This window comes from Culex quinquefasciatus, chromosome 3, assembly GCF_015732765.1.
Source record: "Culex quinquefasciatus strain JHB chromosome 3, VPISU_Cqui_1.0_pri_paternal, whole genome shotgun sequence".
NCBI classification, from domain to species: domain Eukaryota; kingdom Metazoa; phylum Arthropoda; class Insecta; order Diptera; family Culicidae; genus Culex; species Culex quinquefasciatus.
In genome coordinates, this window is record NC_051863.1 from 174,794,376 (window position 1) to 174,821,993 (window position 27,618).

General features: G+C 39.5%; 1 protein-coding gene across 1 annotated transcript; it reads right to left on the minus strand.

The window, feature by feature from the left end:
- LOC6047854 lies at nt 1-26,798 on the minus strand. The gene is made up of 10 exons (XM_038260310.1): nt 26,240-26,798; nt 19,693-19,992; nt 19,483-19,625; nt 18,533-19,419; nt 18,319-18,477; nt 18,047-18,258; nt 7,681-8,662; nt 7,421-7,625; nt 7,196-7,351; nt 1-1,922 (listed from the first exon to the last, which is right to left on the minus strand). The coding sequence occupies exons 1-10, from the start codon at nt 26,331-26,333 to the stop codon at nt 870-872; spliced, it is 4,191 nt and encodes a 1,396-aa protein (XP_038116238.1). The 5' UTR covers nt 26,334-26,798; the 3' UTR covers nt 1-869.
- Nucleotides 26,799-27,618: the final 820 nt, after the last annotated feature.

Genomic DNA, 27,618 nt, shown 5'->3' on the forward strand with positions numbered 1-27,618 from the left:
TTTTTATGTTTTCAAATCATGTTTATTTATTGCATCTGACCCATGGTTTTCACCTGGGCTTTTTTATTTTATTGTTTATTTTTCCTTTATAATTTATTGTTTAGTTTCCTTCAGCTGAATCGTGTTAGTAGCGTTAGTTAATACCTCGCTTCACTAAAAATCACTCGCGCAGCTCTCTTTCCTAAATTTGGGTAGATACGAATGTTAAGACAGCAATTAATGTGTGTGCAGACGTCGCAGAATTTGCAGTCCAACATTACGGATTTTGATTAATGGTCTGAACTTTGCTCTTTGCATTAATTCTGGATTACTTTTTCTCTATGTCCTAACGAAAAAGTACTCTAGAATTAATAACTCCTGTTAGTAGATAGCGTTTATCGACAACGTTAATCTGAACACCGCACACTTAACAGCTCGATTATTTATGTGTTGAATGTGGTTTTGAAAAATAGAATTTGTAAAATAATATAAAACAATCTTTGTAGTACGAACTGATGGAATAAAAATAAAACTCATCGAAAAGTGCACTCAGTTGGTTGGAAATCTGGGAAAGTAATAAAAATGGCAGTAAGATTCGGTGGCCGAAAGTTAACCAAAAGAGCTTAAATTCACACACAACGCACTCCTCTTGATCCCAAACTGCGCGATTGGTTCAATTCAATATTTTACCTAGCCCTATCAAATTTCACGCTCCAAAAATCCTACCCAAAGCACTTTTCTGTCTGTTCCTAACAGTTCTTTCGCGTTTACAACAGAAACAACAAATATTATTCTTATAAAAACTTCATAAATAAAAATTCATCCCGGATAATTATTAGCATATATGTAAAAAAACAAAAAGAAGTAACTGCTAATTTCATCACAACGATTTAGGTGAGGGCAGGCTTGACCCGGGTTTTCTTCCGCTTAAGGTTCGAGTCAGTCTTGAGGGACCGTTTCTTCTTGAGCAGTTTGCCGCTACCATCGGACGACTTGCCCAGCTTTGACTTGGCCGAGGTGGCCTTGCTGAACTTGCTAATCTTACCGGCCTTGGAACCAGCGCTGCTAGTTCCGTCCACATTCGATCCACCAACTCCTCCGCCAGACGAGGAGCAACCACTTCCGGAGCTTGGCGGGCTCGACGGTACACCAATGTCCGACCCCGGAGAACCAGCCGGGCTGTAGGTCGCGATGAGCTTGGTGGTGGCGACGGCGGCGGTCGTCGACGGCAGCGACGACGAGTACGAACAGCAGGGCGCATCCAGACTGTCGTCGCAGTCGAGACACTCCTCGAGCAGTTTCGCTTCGGATTTGACCTTCTTGGACAGGGGAAGCTCGCCGAGGGATGGCGGTGCGGCCAGGAAGTTGGGCAGCGACGTCGCCGACAGGCCGGTACTCTTGAAGCACAGATCGAATCCGTCCACGGTGGACAGTTGGGGTTGATGCGGTGGTGAAACCTTGATCTTCTTCCGCGGAACCTGGTGCTGGTCTTTGGCACGCATCAGCTCCTGCAGCTTCTTGCCACCGGCGGCCACGACCGCTCCAACGGCGACGCCCGATTCGCACAGAATCTTGGTCTTCTTGACGGCGTCCTTTTTGCCGAAGCCCTTCCCTCCGACACCGACGCCCTTCCGCGAGATCTTGCCCGAGTGGGTCTTGCCGGAAACACCTGCGCCAACGCCACCCTTCAGGAACTGCCGCCCACCGCTAGAAGTGGCCGAGCACGAGTTTCCGTTGCCACCGAGTGGTTCACCGCTACTCCCTGCCCCGGTCGGACTCCCGGATCCCACCACGGCTGCCGCAGCTGCTACCCCTGCCGCTCCCAAGGCTGGTCCACAAATGCCAACCGCCGGTCCACTCTCCCACTGCAGGGCGTTCTCCTTGGCAACATCCAGCGAACTGGACGACTGGTTGCTCAACCGCTTCGAGTGCGTCTTCGGGACCTGCAAAGAAAAATGGGACAGTTCCAAGAGAGAGAAATACGAGAAATACGCGAACCGTGTCGCTTTTAAACACGCCTTGTCGGGAAACAGGTTCTGGAGGGAGGGGGTTACAAGAAACGGTTACGACGCCTCGAGCAAAAGGGGGAACTACAATCAACAACCAGCCAAGATTAAAATACTTTTTTACACTAATAGAGAGAAGATATGTAGAGAGAGATAAAGAGTTAAAGAAGAGAAGGTAAAGATGTGAAAAGTAATGGAGATAGAGGGAGATTAAAAAGCAGAAACCAGAAATTGATCACATTTTGTTTTTTTTTATTTTGATAATACTCGTTGAAACAACTAGAAACAAACTTGGTACAAAAGAAGATTGAGAATGAGGTTAAAAATAGATATATATTTACAACAAACAACAAATTTTATTGGCTTGATGCGATTTGCTTCACTGTAAAATTTCATTCTTCAACTTCAAAGAGGATTGTAAGCGATTTATGTTTCGATCAGCGACTCCGTCATTCGAGCCACAAATAATCGCCGTTCTATAAAGGTATAAATGTTAGGGTTTCTAGAAGAGTTGTTAAAAGATAAAAAAAATATCTAAGCAATAGAACAATAAGAAAGTGTCCAATTATTTCAATCCGATTCGAAACAGTCGGCTTTTAAGTGAGCATTTTTCTGTTTCACGAATAAAAAAAAAATACCAATTTGTTTGTATGGAACGGTTTTACTTTTTTCTTGCGATTTTTGAAACGTTATGTAATTTTGAAACATGAAAAACTTATTTCCGTGCGTTTGTTAATCGTTTTTATGAATATTAATCGTTAAACAATGATGCTTTAAGCTTTTAGGTTTTTACAAATGAGCCGCTCTCCTCTCTTCTATACTTCCGTGTGCTGAAAAGCGAGAGTAAACTAGAGCAAACGGGAAGAAAGAGAGTTGCTCTCTTATTCACGCCCTTGCGTGAGAACACGGTCAAAGTAAGGTTTGCATTCTCAACACATTTTTTTATGTATGTATATATAAAATGGTTGAGCCAATATATGCCAAGTGTTTTTCAACATTGTACAGCGTTTTTCTATGCTTCGTGATCTAAAAACTCAATAATATTTGTATAGAAAAGGTACAACAAATTTCAACTTTAAGGCTAGTGCGAAGCTCGGAAGGAAAGCAAAAATCCATATGAAAAAACGCACTATGGGTTGATGAAAAAATCAAATTATTTAAATTTGCTAATTTGCAAAGCAGAATTTTGATCTTTTAATAAAAATAAAGTAAATCCAAAGGTCATAAGAAAGAGCATTAAGTTTTTTAACACGAAAATTCTTTAATTTTAGAATTTACGAATTCAAAAACTTCTAAGAAAACTGACATATTAAAATTCATAGTTCGAAAAATTCTAAAATTTAAAAAAAAATGATTTCTGATTCTGATCTTTTAAAAATAAAAAAACTTGAAATACTAATGTTCAAATTTTAATTTTCAAAAAATAAAGGATTCGAAAATGTATTTTATTTAATTTTAATGTAGGTCTCAGGCCTTCACTAATACAGTACTTTTTCGATTTTATTTTTGTATTTTTTTTAATTCGGCTGAAACTTTTTTGGTGCATTCGGAAGCCATTTTGCATCATTAGTTTGTCCATATAGGGGGAGAGGGGGTAATATGCACCCCCGGGGCAAAATGCACCCCCTGCTTTTCTCGGTATTTGAAAGAATTTTCCGGGGAAAAACTCATAGAAATTGGAAGCTTAACATTAATAAACCATGCTGGAAAAATTTGAGCATCGTAGTATAAAAACAGCTTAAGTTATTTGCAAAACTTTAAAATGTTGTGTTTTCATCTAATTTTCATTGAACTTTCATTATGATTTTTGGACAATATAAAAAGCATTTATTGTTATTGTAAGTATTGAGGTTTATAGTGTTTGCCATAATCTTCACTATTCTGTAGATAGATGAGTCCAAAAACATCAAAAAATGCATTTTAATTAAATTTTCTGCAAAAAGCGTGGTCGGGGCAAAATGCACCGCTCTGAAGCTCCTTTGAAAAAAAAAACAGCGGTGTCATCTAGTGGTGACTAGTGAAAACTACTTTTACCCGGTGCATTTTGCCCCATGTTGTGGTGCATTTTGCCCCGTTGTTGTAGTGCATATTGCCCCGCAATGTTTTTTGAAATGAATCAAAAATGTTTTTAGAAATTCGACATTTTCGAACAATTTTGAGGTTTTTTAACACTTTTTTCACAAGGATTACGAAGAATAATAGTTGTTTTAGAACATCGAACAAAATTCTTCCACAGTAATGCTGTGATGGTTGAGAAATCAGAGTTTTCCCTAAGGGGGTGCATATTACCCCCTCTCCCCCTACTTTTCCATACAAATTTGGCAGCTGTCCATGCAAGAATGATATATGAGAGTTCAAAAAAATCTGTATCTTTCGAAGGATTTTTTTGATCGATTTGGTGTCTTGGGCAAAGTTTTTTTTTATTCACGACATATTTTTTTAGGTCCTATTAGGCCGATGCAAATATTTAAAAAAGTTTTTGTCCTCGGCCCTGGCCGAGGTCAAGGGGGCAAAAATATAAAAATTTAAATAACAAGCCATAGTCTTTACATTTAAATGAAAAAGTGTTTTAAAATGCATTTTACACTAGTTCAGTTGTTTTGCAATCATTAGTTTTCAAAAATCTAAGATCTGACTAAAACAAAAATTGTATCGAAAAAAAGATTTTGCATCGAAAATTTTCAAAAAATCTTAAGATTTTTTAATAAACCCAAACATGCTAAAAATGATTTTAAACGCAGAAGAATGTATTTTAATTTGATTTCAGCTGGTTGCACATGAATTTTCATTGAAATTTTGAAGTTTATTGTAGAAATATTTTTTTTGCCCCCTGATTTTTCGGGCCAATTTTGAAGGGGGTGACAAAAACTTTTAAAAATATTTGTACCAGCCTTAGGTGCAGCGACCAGGTTGGGACCGAGGATCAGTTTAGAATGTAATATATAATAAGTCAATAAAACTTGATTTGCAAAAAAACACTATTTTTATTTTTTTGATTTTTTTTATATGTTTTAGTGGACAGAAAATGCCAACTTTGAAATTTTGAAATTTACAGGATGTGCAAAAAATCTTTGACCGAGTTATGAATTTTTGCACATTTTTTCAAAAAATCGAAATATCGGTAGCAAAAATTTTTCAACTTCAATTTTCGATGTAAAATTAAATGTGCAATCAAAAACTACTTAAGGGAAATTTTGATAAACCGTGCACCGTTTTCAAATTATATCAATTTTTAGGTTACTTTTTTGAAAATAGCCGCAGTTTTTTATTTTTTTTTAATTGGTGCACCATGAAAAAATATTTATGAAGAGCTGAGAATTCTCTATATTTTGCAATTTTGAACTTTGTTGATACGACCCTTAGTTGCTGAGATATTGCCATGCAAAGGTTTAAAAACAGGAAAATTGATGTTTTCAAAGACTTACCCAAACAACCCACCATTTTCTAATGTCGATATCTCAGCAACTAATGGTCCAATTTACACTGTTAAAATATGAAACATTCGTGAAATTTTCTGAACTTTTCGAAAACAATATTTCCAAAAAAAAATCAAGACTAACAATTCAAAAGGGCGTAATATTGAATGTTTGACCTTTTTGAAATGTTAGTCTTGATATAATTTTTTTGAGAATATTGTTTTCGGAAAGATCGGAAAATTTCACGAATGTTCACGAATGAAAATTTCACCAATAATTCGATTTTTTGAAAAAAAAATCCATAACTCGGTCAAAGATTTTTTGCAAACCTGGAAATTTCTGTAAAGTTGGCATTTGATGTCCCCTAAAAAAAAAAATAAGAATAGTGCTTTTTCAAATCAAGTTTTAGTGAGAAAAAATTAAATTTAAAATCACCAATTTTTTTTTACCGTGTATCATTTTTTCCACTGCCCACTGAGAATTTTGGCTTGAGCCTCGACTCGATTCAGGCTCGATCTCGAGCCAGATCGACTCGAGGCCCGAGCCAAAATTCTCAGTGGGTGTAGTCCTTATCAATGCCTACAACTTTGCCGAAGACACCAAATCGATCAAAAATAACAAAAGATACAGATTATTGAATTTTCAAAATATCATTTTTGTATGGACATCTACCAAATTTGTATGGAAAATTATATGGACAAACTAATGATGCAAAGTGTATCCTTTGGGCATACCGAAAGCACCATAAAAGTTTCAAAAAATAAAATTAAAAAAAAAGACGGATTTCGTAGAGAACGTTTGTCTTCAAGTTTTACGTAGATTTAGAGAGGTTTTTTTTTCAGATTTCAGCTCATTTGCTTAATGGAATTCAACTGAATGTTTTATTAACTTTTAGATAGATTTAACTTGAAATTTGACAAAATTTTTAACATTACAATTGTAGAACTTCGCATCTTTATAAAATCTTTTTTATTATTATTATTTTTCTACAAGAATAACAAGGGCAATAAACACACGCGATTAAACTGAACAGCAAGTCATGTAGCCTAGTTACTCAAAAGTCATTGAAATTTTGGATCTGAAAACAAAGGCAGATTTTGTTTTTTTAAATTAAATGCAATATTTTGTAAATTTACTTTTTATGAGCTAAATTTGTATTAGGGACATCTAGCCTCTCAAATCTAGAAAAGCGGAACTGAATAGAAATTTTCACAGAATAAAAATTAAAACATCAATATTTAGATAAATAATTCATAATTTTCAAATAGACGTTACAATAAGCCGTTTTATAAGCTTTAAAAGCAAACATACGAAAAAGGCGTTACAAATTTTGTTCGGATAAGAATAAATTAAAAGAAAAAGCAAACTAAATAAATGATATCAAAATGCAAATCAAAACGTTTGAAGTAAGTGTAACTTTAAATAAGATTGTTATTAATTTTTCCCTTTCCTTCCAGCAGACACTAACTAGAACAACAGTAGAACATCTTTTTACAACAAGTATAAAACAAAAAATAAAGCAACACATCACACAAAACAGTTATCAAAACAAGCACAGGGTTAAAAGCACAAGCACCACCACCTGACCCTTCCCCCCGCCTAGCACCACGAGAAAAACTGCTCCCCGTGGTGGTGGTGGTGGTGGTAGCTGCTTCGGTGGTGCCCGGCAGACTTTTTCCCCACCCAAGCAAAAGACATTGGCAGTGGCGGTAGTGGCGGTGGTGGTGGCGGGGGTCAGGCAGCATAGCAAAGGGCACTCCGGGGACAACAAGCGGGGACCATCCTTTCTCCTACCTTGTTGGTGACGCGCGCCTTCGACGAGCCCCGCTCGATCTCGATGCGCAGCGTGTTGCGCAGGCCCTGCAGCGTCCGGAACTCCGAGTTGGGGAGGCGCGAGGCGGGGTTCGAGTTGGTCAGGTCCAGGATCGAGGGACCGAGGGCGCGACCGACCTGGAAAACGATTTTTGTTTTTTGTGTGATTATTTTGTTGGTACTTGAGAAGTGCCCGCACAAACTGACCTCTTCAAAGACGGCTGGGGTGTACTTTGGGGGAACCGGCGATTGAACCTTGTTGGTGGAACCTTCCTTTCCTCGCGGTGGCAGTTGATTGACGCTCTTTCCGGTGTTGTAATTGCACTCCAGCGTGTAGCTCTTGATCAATCCGGAACACTTGTAGATGGCAACTCGGCCGGAGCCCTCCTTCGACAAGCCGTCACGTTTACCCCTGTGAAAAGTAATGTTAATTCCGCCCAAAGTTTCGTACAAATCCCAACACTCACTTGTAGTACATGTTGCGCTCGCTAAAGTTGCACGCGTCGTAGTGGAAATGCAGCGAGTTCACGCTCATCAACCGCGGCAGCAGCATACACTCGATGGCTTCGATCGTGCTGGGCAGATGGTTGCCGTACATGAACACGCCCTTCTTGGATGCGTGCCCGTGCAGGTCAATGTACAGAAACATGTTGCTCTTCTCCTCGTAGATCACCTTGTCGTTCTTCTCGTCCAGCTGCGCCAGATAGTCCAAGCTGATGTTGAGATTCTTTTGGCTGGCCGGGTTCAGGAACTCGTTCCGGTGCGACCGGAAGTGGCTGTACATCTGCGGCGTCTGCGGTCGCATCTTGCCTTCGGCTCGTTTGTGGTGCAACGACGACGAGGACGACTTTTTGGCCGTCTTCGTACCCGTCACCGCCAACGCCGACGAAGGTTGCTGCTGTTGTCCCACCTGTCCCACCCCAAAGTCCTTCATCTTGAGCGTGTTCGGCGTGGTCGCAATCAGATTGGGCTTGTTCATGGTGGCACTCTTGAGCGAACCCTTGCGGCCCGTGTCTACCTTGGCCGTGATCTTCTTCTGCACAGTCTGGCTGGCCATGCTGCTGGCAGTGCTGAGATTCGATGCGCTACGAACCGGTCGGGTTAGTCCGGCCTGAACAGGCGCAACTACCGAGCTCGTACCCTGACTCTCCGTTACCACCGGAAGCAGATCCGGGATGAGCTGCTCGGTGAACACTTTCGGTGGTGGAAGCACCTCTTCGTTGGTGGCGATCGTCGCTGCTTCTGGTTCCGGCTTCGGTTCCGGATCTTTCGGAGGCTCCGAACTTACGACGGTAGGAACTAACGACATTACGAGCGGGTCTACGGACGCCAGTAGGGTGAGCGTCGATGACGAGTCCGAAATGGTGCTGCTTTTGGAAAAGTTCGGCTGGCCCTCGCCAAAACCAGAGTCCGACGTTGAAGGAGTGTTTTCTTCGGTGGATTCGGAATCTGGAAGAAGGATGGGGAAATTGTAAGAATTGAAACAACCGTGAAAGAAATTGGAAAGAAAATGTGTAAAATTTAAAAAATGTACAGATGCTGAATAGCTAGTCGAAATGGGCCAAACTTGAGGAATCAAACTCAACCAACTCACACAAAGTTGGTTAAAAATAGTCCTGACTACTCTCTGTTTTTGCGATACTTTGAGAAAAAGGAGTTCACCAATCACAAAAAGGTAGTTTTCAAAAAAAATAAAAATAAAAAACATAGGAAAACTACTAAATACTAAAATACTTTTCTACAAAATTTTTTATGTATATAAAGCAATTTCCCACGAAAACAGCATGATTCGAAAAAAACTGGACTGGGGGTAAAAAAGTTGCGACTGTAAATTACGAAAATTTATTTACCCCAAAAAATATAGGTTATCACAGTTTTAGTGAAAAAAGTTATTTTTTCCCGTTTTCTTTATGTTCGCGTTTTTTGGCGCGCGGCGCGTTGAAAACCATTCATAGTCTTTATTTTTTTTAAATCTTATCTTGGAGCACGTAATTATAACTTCACCATTTTTTGATATATTATGTAAAATTTCCCGAGGAATCTGACTAAAATATGTTCAGACAGAGGCTCTTTGCTCCCAAGACCTCCAAAACAGTATTTTATGTTTTCATACGACTTATTCAAATGTAAGGCTAAACTTTTGAAACATTAAACTATTTTTCCTATCGGAAAAATGTGGTTTTTGTGAAAATCGACGAAAATGGCAATTTTGTGGACCACCCTAACACAGCGTAGGTCACCCTAATGGCCAAACAAAATAATAAGAGTCTTATTATTTTACAGACCAATTTTGAGCCCGATCGGGCAACTTTTTTTCGAATCATGCTGTTTTCATGGGGAATTGCTGAATATGCGAAATTCTGTATAACGGTTAAGAATTTTCTATTCGGTTTGGTATCTTCGGACAATTTGTGAATTGCTGTTGTTGGATTTGAAGAAAAATCTTCAACTTCCGTCTGCAAATGCTTAGACAACTTCCTTTAATTTCGGCTAACACAACAAGGCAAACTAGACTTTCCGTTCCTGAGATAAGGCCACTAAAAAAAATATGAAACAATAAAATTGAAGTTTTCTAAGTGCCACCCAAACTTGGTTTTCAAATGCCGATATATCATAATTTCTAGTTTTCGAGACCATTTCTCATCACTTTGGTGGCACACACATTCACACGCAAGATGAGAGGTAAACTGCTTAACGAAAGTCGCCATCATTATCTTTTCACTTGCGCTAACGATTTCAAAGCGCTTGAGATATGAAACTGATTCCAACTACCGGCAACATGTTCTTTTGCACATTAGTTAGTCAATCACTTTAAAAACAATCCCGAAACATGTAAATAATTAGCAAGCACCATCAAAAAACAAATGCACCAAGTCTTTTGACTTTTCAATTTTGACGACCCATTCCAATCGAAGGCTGAAGAAAACCGAGCGAGAAGCGAAGGCAAATAAAGAACAAAGGGTGGCCACCAACACCACCAGCAGCGTCTGTTGGAGTGAGCCAGTGATGCCAGGAAACTTTCGCTATAAATGATACTTTTCGTGAGTGTTCGCTTAAAATTTCATCAATTTTGGCAGCACCAAGCAGACCCAAAAGAGCGTTGGAAGAAAAAAAGACCTAAGCTGAAAATAGGAAAACTCGACTGATTAGAATGCATTTGGGAAATTTTTTTTAAGTGCTTGTAAAAAGAATAGCATGACTTTTACTAAAAGTGAAAATAAACAGAAATGTTCATTGTTATCCGAGCATTCGTTGGTGAAGGTTGTCTGAATCAACATGACTCGTCGCGTCCCGGCGCAAAACGCCGGCAATATTGCCCTACCTGCGGCTCAAGCAGGCAAAAAAGTGGGAATTTCCAAAAGGAAGGTTGAGGCCTCAACTGATGGCCAAAAACCGGGAATTTCCAAAAGGAAGGTGCTTTTGGAAGTGACATCGAACAGCAAAAAGACGAAAAAGAGCGACGGTACTGTACCGATGGATGAGGAGGAGGAGAACTCTTCATCGCACGAGGAGCAGTTATTGAAGAACAACAAGTTTGCTGGACTGCCTGACGAGGACCAGGTAGCGGAAGCAAAGGAGAATGAAGTGAAACAGCGAAAGGAGAAACTGCCTCCTTTTTATGTGAGGCAATCAGCAGCAACGATCGACTTTCGTGCGGGGCTGGTTGAACTCATCAAGTCTGGGAAAGTCCAAGGCAACATTCGTCTGTGTCAGGACGGATTTAAGGTGCTGGTGCAATCCAGGCAGCACTATCAACTGGTCAAGGATTACTTGACCGAAAACGAGGCGGAGTACTTTACCCATGATGTCGCCATGGATAAGCCGTACAAAATCGTCGTCAGAGGTCTGTACGACATGCCAGTGGAGGAATTAGCTGCCGAGCTAAAAGTTTTGAAACTGGATGTGTTGGCCGTGCACAAAATGAGCCGACGCAACAAAGACATCAAGTACCGTGACCAGCTCTACCTGCTGCATTTGGCTAAGGGATCGACGACGCTTCCTGAGCTGAAGGCAATCCGAGCGGTTTTCAACATTATCGTGTCGTGGGAGCGATACCGACCAGTGCATCGTGACGTCACACAATGCTTCAACTGCCTGGGCTTCGGGCACGGAGGTAAGAACTGCCACCTAAAGCGTCGTTGCGCCAAATGTGGTACCGATGCGCACATCACATCCCAGTGCATCCAAGATTCGCTGGTGAAGTGCCTCAACTGCAACGGTGAGCATTCGTCAACCGACCGAAAGTGCCCCAAGAGAGCTGAGTTCGTGAAAATTCGGCAGCAAGCATCGACGAAGAATCAGCCTCAGCGTCGTAGAACTCCTCCAGCCCTGGTGGAGCAAAATTTTCCACCTCTTCAACCGCGACGCCAGGTCCCGAACTTGGCACCGTTGCCGTTGGATCCCAGGAAGAGAGCTGAGATGAATCATCCACGGCCGGGTTCCAGCCAGGAGCCGAGACCGCCACCACCGGGCTTCAGCCAGGAGCCAAGACCAACCCAAGAACCAGCAGTTGAGGAAAATGGTAATGATCTTTACACCTCAACCGAACTCCTCAATATTTTCAAACAGATGTCCGCTGCACTGCGTGGATGCAAAACCAAGACCCAGCAGATTGAAGTGCTGACCTCGTTCGTCATCCAGTATGGATCGTAGGTCCCTCAAGCTGCTGAATTGGAACGCTTGCTCCATTAGGAGGAAGAATTTAGAGCTGGTGGATTTTCTTCGCGAGAAGGAGATCGACGTAGCTGCCATCACGGAAACTCATCTGAAGCCCGGTGAAAAAGTTTATCTGCAAAACTACAAGATCGCGACGCAGCTCGACAGGACCACGTCTGGAGGAGGAGGTGTGCTTGTCGCTGTTCATCGTGATCTCAAGCCACGCCGGCTGCCACACTTTAAGCTGGACATCATCGAGGCCGTTGGAGTGGAAATTCCCACTTCGGTTGGCCCAGTACTCTTCATTGCTGCATACTGCCCACGTCAGGTGAATGCCAGAGATGGTTCAGCAGCAAAACTGAAGGGCGATATCCAGAAGCTGACACGGCGGAGCGCAAAGTACATCATCGCTGGTGACCTCAACGCGAAGCATGAAGTTTGGGGCAACAGCAGGAGGAATCGGAACGGAGTGATTCTGCACAACGATCTGCAAAACGGATACTACAACGTTGTGAGTCCGGATCGTCCAACGAGGGTGGCTCGGTCTGGGAATCACTCAATCATCGATTTCTTCATTACCAATATGGCTGAGAACGTGGCTCATCCTGAGGTGTTTGAAGAGTTGAGTTCTGATCACTATCCGGTGGTTGTGGAGGTTGGAGCTTCCGTTACTCCGCAGCGGCAACCAACCCGGAAAGATTACCACAACGTTGACTGGCAGCAGTTTCAGCAAGTGGTAGACAGCAACATCGACTATGATCAACACCCGGAAACTTCTGCTGATATTGATCGTTCGCTGGAGGTGATCCAGCAGGCTATCAACCAAGCAGAGGCTGCCAACGTTCGGGAGGTTCCTGTTAATTTTAAGGTAACTGATATTGACGTAGATACTAAACACTTGATTAGACTTAGGAATGTTTATAGGAGACAATATCAACGGACTGGGGACTATGACAAAAGATTTCAGTTAACAATTTGAACAAAATCATACAAGACCGACTTGACAATATCAGAAATCAAGAATTTTCAAAACATGTAAGCCAGCTTGGGAATTATTCAAAACCATTTTGGAAACTTTCAAAAGTTCTTAAAAACAAACCAAAGCCTATTCCTCCTCTTATTGTTGAGGATTCTCCTTTGATTACATCCGAGGAAAAGGCAAATGCACTTGGGCTTCATTTTGTTAGTTCACATAATCTTGGCGCTTCCATGACCAGCCGTAAAGAAACATCAGTTGCCAATAGTATTTCAACAATCAATGACTCTACCTTTGAATTTCCTGCAGATTCCCATGTTTCTGGTGAGGAAGTCAAAGTTGCAGTTAAACAAATGAAAAATATGAAAGCTCCTGGCTTTGATAACATTTTTAATCTAGTGTTGAAAAAACAGAGTGATCAGTTCTTTCAACATCTAGCCAATATTTTCAATAAATGTTTGCAACTTGGTTACTTCCCCACCAATTGGAAGCTGGGCAAAGTCATACCAATTTTGAAGCCTCAAAAGATCCAACATCGCCAACAAGTTATCGTCCCATTAGTCTTTTGAGTAGTCTGTCCAAACTCTTTGAGAAGGTCATCTATTCAAGGCTTTTGGATTTTACCAACGATAATAATATAATTTTGAATGAGCAGTTTGGCTTCCGAAAGGGCATAATACTGCTCATCAGCTTACGAGAGTAACTAAAATCATCAAGCAGAACAAGCTTGAGTCTAAATCAACTGCTATGGCTTTGTTGGATGTTGAGAAGGCTTTTGACAATGTTTGGCATGATGGTTTGATACATAAACTGTATTTATACGGTTTTCCAATGTATCTTATCAAAATTATCCAGCACTATCTTTCGGAGAGATCGTTCAGGGTTTTTCTGAATGGGATTGCTTCTGGATTATTCAACATTGATGCTGGGGTTCCCAAGGAAGTATTCTTGGCCCACTTCTGTACAATATTTTTACATCTGATTTGCCTACTCTTCCTGGTAATGGTGTGTTGTCACTTTTTGCTGATGACACTGCCGTTATTTATAAGGGTAAAATAACCAGATATTTAGTCGGCCGTCTTCAGAAGGGTCTTGACGTTCTTTCCGAATACTTTGGCGACTGGAAAATTCGCATAAATGCAGCCAAAACTCAAACCATCATTTTTCCACTTTCCAAATCGGCCCGATTTGTCCCAAAGGATGATGTTTTGATTAAAATGAATGATGTTTCAATACCCTGGTCAAAGGAAGTTGTATATTTAGGTCTCATACTTGACTCGAAACTATTGTTTCGACAGCATGTAGATAAAATATTGAACAAGTGCAGCATTCTCATCAGGTGTTTGTATCCTTTAATTAACAGAAAATCAAAGTTATCTTTGAAAAATAAGCTAGCAGTTTACAAACAAATAATTTACCCCGTTATTGAGTATGCAGTACCTGTTTGGGAGTGTTGCGCTAGAACTCATAAATTGAAGCTCCAGCGTGTCCAAAACAAGGTACTCAAAATGGTTTTGAATGTTCCTGGCTGGACAAGATCAAGTGAGGTTCATGAATTAGCAGAAGTAAAAATGTTGGATCAGAAGATTCAAGAAAAATGTTTGAAATTCAGGGAAAAATGTGCTATATCTGAATACCCCTTGATTCAAGGATTGGTTTAGTTTATGGTAAGATTAAGTTAGTTTTAGGTTAGGTTATGTTTTCTTAATTTTTTTCTTCATTGTACCTAGTGTTACAAAAATGATAAATCATATACTTTTAAAGTTATGAATATGAACAGTGTTTAAATCACGAAAAGCAAACTAAAGCTGAAGAGCCACAGCTGACCACTTATTATGTAAACCAAATGTAATTATTATAAGAAAGATTCAATAAAGTATATTTAATTCAAAAAAAATTCAAAAAAATACAGAAATGTTCACAAAAAGATGCTCACTCGTTGACGTACTTGGTTTTTGTAAATTCCAAGGAACACTCCAGATTATTCAGCATCATTCAAACACGACCGCTTATTAGGCTTAAAATGAGTATATTTCCCCTATCCCTTAACAAAAACGGATTAAAAAAAACAAAAATCAACAAAATTAAATTTAGATTTTATTATAACTTTTTTTTTTAACTTCATATTCTTACGTTTTAACATTTTTTTAACGACACTTGGAAAACTTCATAGTTTCTAGTTGATTTTCTATCAAAGGGTGTTTCTCACCGACCCTTATTTCAGTCTTAATAGGGGCGGGGGGCAGGAAGGCCCATGGGGGCAGAATGGGCCACCCTTGGTTTTGGGCTTTAGAATGGATTTAAACCAACTGTCAGGCAAGGGTCTGATAAAGGACGTCAAATAACATCACCACACTAAAAACCAAGTTTGAATTCATTGTATTTTTCGAATTATGAGCAAAAATGTAAATTTATTGACAAAACCACGCAAATGTTGTTTATTTCGAGGTTCTTAAATAAGCTTTCTCGAAAATTAGATTGTTTGAAAAAGTTTGTTCAATGTTTATAATGTTACCTACAGCTATTACGAAGGTAATCAAACAACAACGGGTCCTTCAAATCATTTAGAGGCTTGGTGGTGGAAGTGTTAAACTAAAATCCACTTGAGGGCAGAATGGACAAACCTTTTCTTGCCTTATAAAAACAATCAAAAGTTAGGAAATTTTGGTTAAATGGATTATATCGCTCCTGGTAGGTTTAAAAATCACGTTTAATGCAACATTAGTTGATTTTTTTTACTTGTTTTGATGCTTATTTGTAAAAATAGTGTCTTATTACAACATATTTAAACTATTTTCAAAAATGATTGTTTTGGTAAGTGACTATTTTCATAAAAGTGGTCTAACTTCATGGAAACTATGTTAGAAATGTCCCTTTAATAATTTATTATTTCTCTTCAACGTCAAAATGGCTTGTTTTCTAAGGTGGCCCATTCTGCCCCGCACCCAGGAAAAGCAGCTGAAAAAAACTTTTTTATGGTGGCTCGAAAACAGTTTTAAGCTCAACATTTTCATCAACTAAGTAAACAACATTGAAGGGAACATCCCAAAGCTTAAGCCTACTACACTGAATTCATAAATTTGTATGTTTTTCTATGGTTTTTGGTACATTTTACTTAGGCGGGCCATTCTGCCTTATATTTAAAGTTGATTTATTAAATACTTTCAAATATGATGAAGCTTGATCATGAATGGAACATTTCCATTTGCGCAATTTTTGCTTCTTTCTACCTTACGAGAGAGCTGTCATTTCTACCACTTGAATCGGGTGCTCGGGTGCCATGCTCCATTCTACATATAGAAAAAGTCATTTTTGCAATTCCGTCGTGAAACTACTTACTTTTCCTGTCATTCTTGAACGACGAAATAGCCTACTTTTCTGTACCAAAAATAACAGAATCGAATTGCAACACTTTTCAAAATAAATGCTGAAAAGTTCTACTTTTCAGCACTCAAATGGGTGCTGAAAAGTTAAACTTTTCAGCACTTGTTTCGAAAAGTAACACTTTTCAACATTTTTTTGATTTAAACGATTTATTGAAAAAATACATGAAAATTTGACATAAAATTTCACTCAGTGTGTGTTTTTTGGAATTACAAAAAATGTTGTACGGAACTTGTTTTTTCAGCACTCTTTCTATTTATCCAACTCGGTGAACCTCGTTGGATAAATGTACGACTCGTGCTGAAAAAATCCAACTATATACTACTTTTAGGGACATACATAAATAATGCACATTATAGAGTTTTTTTTTTACATTGAAAATAGGAGTTGAAAGCAATAAACGAATGAATGAAAGAATGAATGAAACACAAAAAATCGTTAAAAAGCGAAACAAAAAAAATCAGAGTGTAGCATTTTTTTTTGTCGAATTCGCCTTTACCATTGCCGAAGAAACCAAGTCGATTAGTAAATTGGTGCTCAAAATACAGAATTTTGAACATTTATATTGCATGTTTGTATGACCATGAGTTGTGCGAATACAGGTTGTATAAATCATTTTTTTTTTAAGTGCAGATGACAAAAAATTATGCACATAAGTTATTTCATCTTTGAGATAGATATCTCAACTTTATGTTTCAATATTTTATACAAAAGTTTTAAAACATATTTTTAATAGTCATACTCGAATTTGCAAACAATTGCTAAGATAACCCAACAAACATAATACATCGTCAATCGTCAGGTCAGTTGCAGTGCGAGTTGGCTAGCTTGAATGGAGGCGCAGATTTAAAAATCTTGGTCGAAAAGTATGAATATTTAGCTAATCTAGAATGCATGAGTGAAGTATTTAAAAATTCAGTTCTAAAAATTTTCTACATTTCAGATGATGATTAACATTACATGATCAAAAATGATGTAAGAATAATCTTTCAATCAAGAAAAAATGTGTAATGTTGCGCTCAAATTGCAACCTGATCCAAATCAGATCACAGTGCAAATTTTCCAAACTTCTACTGTACAATCTAGATGTAGCTAACAAAGCTGTTTTCAATGACGGCCGCAGGATGTAGGAGTGAATATTTCAGCTGGCATGGAAGTCGGCGCGGCGTGTTCCCCATTTCAAGGAATCGACGTCGATTTTTTAAATGAAGGTTTTGGGCGCGCGTAATGTTCAATGCTTGGGTTGACAGTTGGTATGGATTTATGAGACATGCATGGCGGCGGCGCGACGCAGCATGGCATGGCGTGAGGACAAACAAATATGTAGGCTAAAGGTTGTTCGAGTTTTTTTTGCGAGTGAGTGAGAGTTGAGAGCTAAATATTGCCCAAACCATCGCCGGTGGCAGCGGCGGCGCCGCCACAGCTCTTCTCCATCGACTGGGAAATCTCCACGATTAGGCTGCTAGTTTGGCTGAGCAGAAGTAGGGTGGGTCGGGCGGTGTTTCGGGTCACCGGTTCACTACCGGCTGGTGTGGGCTCTTCGACGACCGGAGCGAGGTTCAGGGATGGTGTCGTGCTCTGTTGGATTATCGGTGGCAATTTGGGGGCGATGCGACGCCGGTGGCGGAAAACCTTGTTCAACAGTTTTGTGGGCCAACTGGACGAGGTCGACACTGGCGGCGACGGTGGTTCACACGTGGCCGCGGCACCCCCGCCGGAGGTCATGGTTTGGAGTGTTAGTTTGGGGAGTCGTGAAGTTTTGTGTTGTTGCTTGTTAGTTCGAATGGGATTTTTGCACTTCTTGCTAGGGGTCGTACCTTTTTTGACGGCGGACGGACTCGACGGGCCAGGGTCGGCGGTCGGCGTTGGTTGCTGCTCCTCGGCTAGCGTGGGAGGTTTTTCCTCGAGCGTTGAGTGCTGCTGAATGAACTCCTCGGTGCTAGTGTCCGCCGAGCTCTTCAGCAGAGCAGCTTTCTTTTCCTGCTCCAGCTCGTACGGTTCGGGTTCGTCCGTGCCGAGGTGGAAGTATCTGCGGGTTGGGGGAGGTGATCGTTAATATCTACATTGAAATTGAAGTAGAACCGATTACCTGATCAGCTTCCTGGAGGCGTAAATCGACGGCTGCGTCTCAATGTTTGGCGTCAGATAGACCCTGTTCAGATTGTGCCCCCGCGTGTCGGAACGGTACAGTCCGTTGTAGACCCCGTCCGGATTCAGAAACGGTATGATTTTGAACACATACATTCTCCTGCAAATGGTCAACGGTTAATTATTAAACTATTATCAATCAATCAAGCTCCTACCTAAGCGTAATGGCCACGATGCTCTTCCGGTCGAGCAGCACACTGAGAAACCCGTTCAGCACGAAGCTTGCGGGCGTTTCGCCCGGGTGTACGCGCGACGAGATGAAGACGATTTTCTTATTCTTAAACGTATGGCACCGGGGCGTTCGCTCGTCGGGAAACAGATTCCGGAGGCGTGGCTCGCGCTCCGGCTGAACCCCGTGGAACGACGTAATGGTTAGCAGCTCGACCCGCCGGTGCTCAACCGAGTGCGTCAACAGTTCCCGGTAGTAGTAAATGTCGTCCCGCTGGTCCAGGTTGGTCGCCCGCGTTTCGTCGTCCAGCGTGGGCGTCTTCAGCATTCGCTGCAAGAACAACAGCTTGCCCTTGGCCGACTCAGCCGACTGCTGTGGTAACTCAATCTTCACCTTATTTACAAGATTCGTAATCTGCTGCATCGACTCCGACGTGTTGTTATCGTCGATGGACATGGCCGACGCCATTTCGGCACTGTCCAGCGGTTTCACCGGGTCCTGCTCCTTGGGCAGGACTACTCCAGCGTCTTCCATGCCGCTTCCATCGCGGGCCGTGTCATCGAACGACTCCGGACCACTCCGCTCGATCGTTTTCGCTACTTTGGCCAGCTTGCCCTTCTTCGAACCCGTCACCAACGGCGCCGAAACGACCTCAACCGGTCCCGCGGCAGCACTGCTATCGTACCTCTGTGCCACTTCAACCGCGATCTGGTGCATATCGAACGGATGGCGGCCGAAGCGTTTGTCAAAATTACCCAGCTGTTCGAGCAGCTCGTTGTACGTGAACGGAAAGGTGAACGCGTAGTAGGTCCTCGTTTCGGGCGACTCCGGCGCGCGATGCAGAAACGAGATAAAGAACACGTCGTTGGCAATCTGTGAAGCATATTTTAAGATTTACTACCAGCTTCTTCCCCAATCACCCAGCTCAAAACTCACCGCGTACGATGGCTTGTCCTTGATGCGCTCCCAGCGGCCACCGGGCCCAACCTTCATCACCGGATGCATGCCCTGGCTGAACAGCTTCGCCTGTTTGTTCAAATTCATCACATTAAACTTGACGATCTGGTTCGGCCGACCACCTGCAAAACAAAACAAAACAAAAAGTAATCAGCTGTTCCTCGGTCATACCACCTTCACACAACCCACCCGTTACGGCGAAATAGAACCATGTCCTGTTCTGATTTTCGTACGGCGTGCCGGCGCAATCGGGTCGCGTCCAGAGGTTGAACTCCACCTCGACGAACAGGGCTGCGGCGGCGGCGGCCGACGAGGGCGGGTGATGCAGGGCGGCTACGGCGGGCGGTTCGGCCGGAACTAACGCGGGGGGAGAAGATGCGCGGTTCGCCGGTGGTGGGATGGAAGCGGCGACGACCGCCGGTGGGGCGGACGCGGACGAGGGCGGTGCCGGAGAGGTGCTGCTAACATTGTTACCGATTATGTTGAGTCCTGCAATAAAGACGGGGAGCGACAGAGAAAGGGAAAATAGTTTTACTTTTTTGCTTGGATTTCGTTGCTTGGGAGTTTTCGGGGCTGTTGTTGCTGGTCAGGAATGTGGAACGAGCGTGACGAGTTGAGTTATTGTGGAGTCGATCCACCTAGCGAAAAAACTGTATATTGTTAAATATAATCTAGTTTTTATGTATTTTTTTTATAAGTAACCTATCTATCTATCTATCTACGGCAAAAAATATATCAGTAGAAATTTTCCCCAGTCATACAGAAGCCAGTACGACAAAAGGTAAAGAAGTTTTTGCAAAATAAGAAAACACCCCCGCTATAGAACATGTTAACTGGCACTGGCACACAACATCAATGCAAGGGCCCGAAATCGGGTTACATCGGATACCGAAAAAGAAAACAAATAAACAGAATTATGCCAAACACGGTAATCACGCGCAACTAAATTTCAATCTAACAGATAACGATCTGGTTTAGTTACACATAACCGCGACCAAACCGAAAGAAAAAGTTATTAACCTAAAGCCAACCACAAACGAACAATTCAACCGAAATGAAGGCAATTATGACCCAATAGAAAAACAATCTTTATTTTACCCAAACCAAAAAGTTGTTAAAATGAAACCAAAAAAACAAGAAATCAGAAACAATTATTGCTGTTAAAGTGTCACCGCGCAATTCCCAAGGTCGTTTTGAATCAGCGATCATTGCCAGCTGTTTGCAAGTTGATGTGGTTTAGTTTTCATCGCCATGTGTACATATATGGTGAGAACCATAAAGTACATAATAAATTTAGGTTTGAGTGACTCTTTTATCCTGAATCGACAATAGAATTCAACGATTAGAAACACTTGGTTGTAAAAAATGTGCTCAATGCAATTAAATTCAGTTTTATTGGTGGATAATCAAGTTACAATTCTCGACTTTTTCTTCGATTAGGTCCTATACTACCGTTTTACGCATAATTGTCCCATGTCATTTTTGGGCGATTTTGACTTTTTGACATTTTTAAGTTTAGTGTGTGGTATACTTTGTTCGGAAACTCGTTAAAAACAACACCTAGCCTGTTTGTCCCATCGTTGCACTTCTACGCATAATTGTCCCACCAAGTACAGTCATCCCTCACATTCGGAACAGTTTACAGGTCGGCCAATGTTCAACAAATCATATAAAATCGATAATTGAACAAAACAATTTGCTTTTACCTTCACGTGAAAGCTTTTCTTGCGATCTTTCGATTGATGTATAGACCGGCTGTACATTTTCACGTTTCATATCAAGTTTTTAAAGAAAAACATTGACCCTTGAAATAAATCCACAAATTCGGAACACTTTTTTCTTACGATGTAAACAAAGTTTTTTTTTCTCTCCAGGAGTATATATTTTTTACAAAATAACGACTTCGCACTCTGAAACCAATAAAACTCATGCTTAGTAATGTTTTATGAATGGTCTGATAACTTTTTTTTGTGAAAATATCAGTTAAATTCAGGTGTTACATAATTGTGGGAGACACAACAACATACCACAATCATGGAACAGGCAATTTGGAGGCAGAGTTTTGCTGCTCTGGATAAAATAGTCTTGAAATGAGGTTTTTCGTTCAAAAAGTACTATTTTTACTAGTGAAATTGCAAGAGAATGTCCAAATAAAGGCCCTAAAAATAGCAGGGTCGGCAGAAATGTTGCATTTTGCATCCTATTGACAAATTACTACAACAGAGCAGTTCTCCCAGATTTCGGTCATTCGATTTTTTTTTGTATTTTTCAATCCGACTGAAACTTTTTTGGTGCCTTCGGTATGCCCAAAGAAGCCATTTTGCATTATCATCATCATCATCATCATCATGCATAATTTTCCATACAAATTTGGCAGCTGTCCATGCAAGAATGATACATGAAAGTTCAAAAAAATCTGTATCTTTCGAAGGAATTTTTTGATCGATTTGGCGTCTTCGGCAAAGTTGTAGGTATGAATATGGACAACACTGAAAAAAGTGATACACGGTAAAAAAAAATTTGGTGATTTTTTATTTAACTTTTTGTCACTAAAACTTGATTTGCAAAAAAACACTATTTTTAATTTTTTATATGTTTTAGAGGACATCAAATGCCAACTTTTCAGAAATTTACAGGCTGTGCAAAAAATCTTTGTACGAGTTATGAATTTTTGAATCCATACTGATTTTTTCAAAAAATCAAAAAATTGGTCGCAAAAATTTTCCGACTTCATTTTTTGATGTAAAATCAAATTTGCAATAAAAACGTACTTTAGTGAAATTTTGATAAAGTGTACCGTTTTCAAGTTAAATCCATTTATAGGAGACTTTTTTTTTAAATAGTCGCAGTTTTTCATTATTTAAAATTAGTGCACATGTTTGCCCAGTTTTGAAAAAAATATTTTTGAAAAGCTGAGAATATTTTATATATTTTGCTTTTTCGGATCTTGATGATACGACCCTTAGTTGCTGAGATATTGCCATGCAAAGGTTTAAAAACAGGAAGATTGATGTTTGCTAAGTCTCACCCAAACAACACTCCATTTTCTAATGTCGATATCTCAGCAACTAATGGTCCGATTTTCAATGTTTAAATATGAAACATTCGTGAAATTTTCCGATCTTTTCGAAAAAAATATTTTCAAAATTTTTAAACCAAGACTTACTTTTCAAAAGGGCCAAACATTCAAGATTACGCCCGTTTCATATTTTAACATTGAAAATCGGATCATTAGTTGCTGAGATATCGACATTAGAAAATGGAGTGTTGTTTGGGTGAGACTTACACAGAAAAAAATAATGTAAATTTGGAAGCTGTAATTTTGGAAGGTTAAATATTACCTCTTTTATGATGTAATTTTACCTCAATTTAGACTGAAAAAGTGACATTACATCAGAAAAGTGGTAAAATTACACATTTCCAGAGGTAAAATTACACCTTTTTTCTGACATAAAGATAATGATATAACCCTTCCCAGATGTAATATTACCATGATTTTTTTTCTGTGTAGAAAACATCAATTTTCCTGTTTTTAAACCTTTGCATGGCAATATCTCAGCAACTAAGGGTCGTATGGTCGTATCAACAAGATCCGAAAAAGCAAAATATATAAAATATTCTCAGCTTTTCAAAAATATTTTTTTCAAAACTGGGCAAACATGTGCACTAATTTTAAAAAATGAAAAACTGCGACTATTTTCAAAAAATGGATTTAACTTGAAAACGGTGCACTTTATCAAAATTTCACTAAAGTACGTTTTTATTGCAAATTTGATTTTACATCAAAAAATGAAGTCGGAAAATTTTTGCGACCAATTTTTTGATTTTTTGAAAAAATCAGTATTGATTCAAAAATTCATACTTCGTACAAAGATTTTTTGCATAGCCTGGAAATTTCTGAAAAGTTGGCATTTGATGTCCTCTAAAACATATAAAAAAATTAAAAATAGTTTTTTTTTGCAAATCAAGTTTTAGTGACAAAAAGTTAAATAAAAAATCACCAAAAATTTTTTTACCGTGTATCACTTTTTTCAGTGTTGTCCATATTCATACCTACAACTTTGCCGAAGACGCCAAATCGATCAAAAAATTCCTTCGAAAGATACAGATTTTTTTGAACTTTCATGTATCATTCTTGCATGGACAGCTGCCAAATTTGTATGGAAAATTATATGGACAAACTAATGATGCAAAATGGGACCACCAGGACAGTTATGCTTAGGAACAAAGAAATCGGTCGAAAAATTTCAATCGCGTTTTTCTCGGTAGCACTTTTTTGAACATGGGACAATTATGCGTAGAACGGCAGTATAAACAATGAAAGACGATAGCTTATAGGACCTTTTCAAAACAAAAAAACTCTGGAATTCAAGCAAAACAATACAAGTGGGCAAATGTGAGTTTATAAACATAGAGTCTATTCTGCTCAGCTATGTTTCGCAGCTAATCGATTTGTGTTAGAAACTTGAGTAAAAGTAAATTTGCTATGGAAATTAAAGGGGTAGAGAAGAAAATAATTTAAAACTAGAACACAACATGTGTTTGGTTAATATGAACCACAAAAATGTTTAAGATTCAAAAAGCAAAATGATCGAAAAAAATCGAAAAGTCACAAAGTGAACTGAAAAGATGTAAAACTCAAAAAAGGATATTGAAATCTAGTCTACTAGCTATTACAATGTGGTTCTACCCCATTCCTAAGAAATCCAATTGCCAGAATAAACCACGTCCCAGAATCTTATACTCCAGAATGATCCCTTGCCTTATAATAAATATGAATTTCATGATTCTCATGATTCTTTGTAAAACAATTGGCATTGTCTATTCTGAGGAAAGGCATTCTGGCAAAAGGATTTTTTGGGAAATGGAATTCTGGAGAGTAGAATAGAACCATAAAATGTAGTCCATGTTTCTCAATTAGGTGCAAAATTGCAGTGGAACGCGACAGGGAATGTTGATAAAGGACAGATGAGAGGACCCAGCAGTTGACTCATCATCTTGCGAATCCAAACAATACCATCTGTGCCGCATAATCGCAAATACTTTTCGCACTTTTCTGCCTGTGCGGATCAGCTGTCCATACAAAAATAGTATATAAATGTATTCAATAATTTGTATCACGGGGAAGTACTTTCTGATCTATATTATGTCAACATCAAAGTTGTTGGTTATTGTGAGCACTGCATCCCAGAAATTTGTTCTAAATTTGGTCATTTGGTGTCCATAAATGACGTAATTTTCAAATAGTTCATATTATTGCACCCCCTTCCTCGATGATCTGGACACGCTAGTAATTGTGAGGAAAAATAAAAAATAAAATACATTCTAAAAACATTACCCATTTTTTTTTTAAATAATGTATTACACCAAAAAGGGAAATTTTCCCAAACTGCGTTTTCAATTTTATTTCTATGCTTCAGGGTCCAAGAAGGCAACACTTGAGCTATAAAAATAAAGAGACAAAACAAATTTTATTAAAAAATGAATATAAAAAACATTATGATTTAAAAAATACGGAAATTTACTTTTTTTGCAAAGATTATTTTTCAAATTAACAATCGAATTTGCTATCGAAATATTTTTTACAGTACATGCCAAAAGAATGAAATTTGTGTGACATTTTCCAATTATCCGAAGGTTCGGAAAAAAATCACTCCGGATAACCAAAACTTTGGATAATCGAATCACGAAAAAAAAATGTCTTAGTCTAATTTTTGATTTGCGAGCTTACGTATGACTCTTGACCGTGATTTAAAACTTTTGAATCAAAAATGGAGGCCAATATGGCGGTAACGAAACATTAAAAACATGCATTTTATTATTAAATAGGCAATCAACTATTCAAATTTTACTAAAATTGAGTCGAAGAACTCGACAACATTTAAAAACAAGAAAAAAAAATCGGGATTCGATTATACGAAGTCCCATAGAAACCTTCGGCTAATCGAACTTCATATAATCAAAACTTCGGATAATCGAGGCTTCGGATTATCTAGTCTGGACTGTATTTGAATTTAAAAAAAAGGAAATTTTCTAAATCTAGAAAACATTTCTAAAAGGTCAATATTTGTGTTTTGAGCCTTTCATCATGAAATTTGTTTTGTTCATCACGACTTTCAAATCTTAAATCTTATTTGTTATTTCTCTCAAACAAATAAAAATGTTAGAGTTTTTCAGTAAAAAAAAAAAACATTCAAGGAAGTTTAGATGAACTATTTAAAAGTATTTTTGAGTTTGATGATAATAATTTTCAATATTCTTAAGCGAGAAAAAGCGGGTTTGTTTACGTCCTACAACAAATTAACTTGAGATTGAAACACAAACAGATAGAGGTACCAAATTTTTGAAAGAACCTATAGAAAACAAGAAATGAATGAAACATAACATTCGCGACACTTTATTTCTCTTCGTTTTTGTTCTTCAATTTTATTATTATTATTTATTCATGTTTGTTGAGGGGTCTTTCCCTCCATCACCCACCACCCCTTCTTTGTTTACCTTCCACTTCACCCACCAGCATTGCTGCACTGGGCAGGAGAGAGAACAACCCAAAACAAAGCACCACCAGCAGCAGGAGAAGGGAAAAAAAAAGTCAAAAATCTGTCTGCGCAAAGTGTGCTGGTTGGGGGACGAGATGGGAGGGAGGTGGAGGGGCTTACTTCAGCTGATTAATGCAATGCAATTTTATTGTTGTCCTTTCCTAGTGCAGAATGAAAAAGAAGGAAAAAACACTCACCTTCACAACATCGAACGAGCTCGACTCTGCCCAAATTTCCCGAGTCAAATTTGGAGTAAAAAGTGTAGCCAGCGCACACGAAATTATCAACCATTTTCTTTTTCGATTTGCTGCTTCATTCCTGTCCGCCGAGGGCAGCAGCAGGAACTGAACAAACTCCCTTTTTCAACACCTCAAACTTCACGGAACTGGCTGCTGGCTGGGCAGTTTTTAATGATTTTTCATCAAACTATTTTCCTGCTTGCAATTTTTATGCAAAACAGCAAGCCATGAACGTACGACACACACTCACTGACAGCCCAGAAGGTGCACCTTTTTTCCTTGTGTAATATTTTTCATCATTCGCACACAAATACACACACTTTTGAAACTTTCAATATAAATTTCCTGCGCCTTTTAAAAGCTCTCTGTTTGAAAGATGAAATTAACAAATTCGTGACCCCCACTCGGTTCTCTGAGCACTAAAACATTACGTCATTTATTGCCACACAGGAAAATGCACGAATTTTCCACCGTCCGCGGAGCACGGTACATCAGCCGTCCGATTACCGTGAGAGCTTGCGTTGAACTAAAAGTTAATTTCTCTCTCTTTACACCCCACCGCACCGAGAAGGAGGAGAGAACAGCGGAGAGAGAAAAATTAAACGTCACAGAATCCCGTCAAAATGAGGGGGTTTGGAATAGTTGCTATAAACGGCAAATTTTCACCATTTGCGCAAATCTAGAGATTTTTTTTTTAAAGGTACCTGACTGACGGACGGGGCCGACAACGGCCCGAAAACCGCCGGACTTCGGGTCCTTTTCGTGCGTATATGCAACACTTTGTCCGACTGAAGTCCCGGCGGTCGTGCGATTTGAAACGTTATCTACTCGAAGTCGATTGAGTCCTGCCATTTTCGAGCGTTTGTCGTGCGTTTTGATCGAATGTCAAAAAGGCGACATCCAGTGCGTGTAAAAATCTTGGCAGGCGTTGATAAAAATCAATCGTGGGTTCCAAAGTAATAAGTTTAATTTGAAGTAAATAAAATTGTGTTATATTTAGTGAAAAAAGCAGATTCAGGAGCATGACGGAACCCAGACAAACCAAAGGATTGAGATAAGGAATATTTATTATGGTTTGTTTACACTTTCTGTTAAATCAATAATTTATTTTAGATGGGTTGAAAAATGCTGCGGCCACCAAGTATGAACCAAAGGCGAGTTCCGAGCTTGTGACAAATTACAATTACCTTTATTTGACAACAATAATAAAAAAGGATTGTTTGCAAATGGAAATTCTATTTTTTTCATCAAATTAACCCAGAAAATCCGAAACGAGAACGTACGACAATGGCAGGACAATCTGAATAACAAAGGCGCCCGAAAACGGCCCGTCAACG

Coding starts and splice junctions, on each gene's coding strand:
- LOC6047854 (XM_038260310.1), bottom strand. CDS start 26,333: ATGGTTGATAATTTCGTGTGCGCTGGCTACACTTTTTACTCCAAATTT. Junction 18,259..18,318: donor GCCTCCAGGAAGCTGATCAG/GTAATCGGTTCT, acceptor CCCAACCCGCAG/ATACTTCCACCTCGGCACGG. Junction 7,352..7,420: donor CCCCAGCCGTCTTTGAAGAG/GTCAGTTTGTGC, acceptor ATCGTTTTCCAG/GTCGGTCGCGCCCTCGGTCC.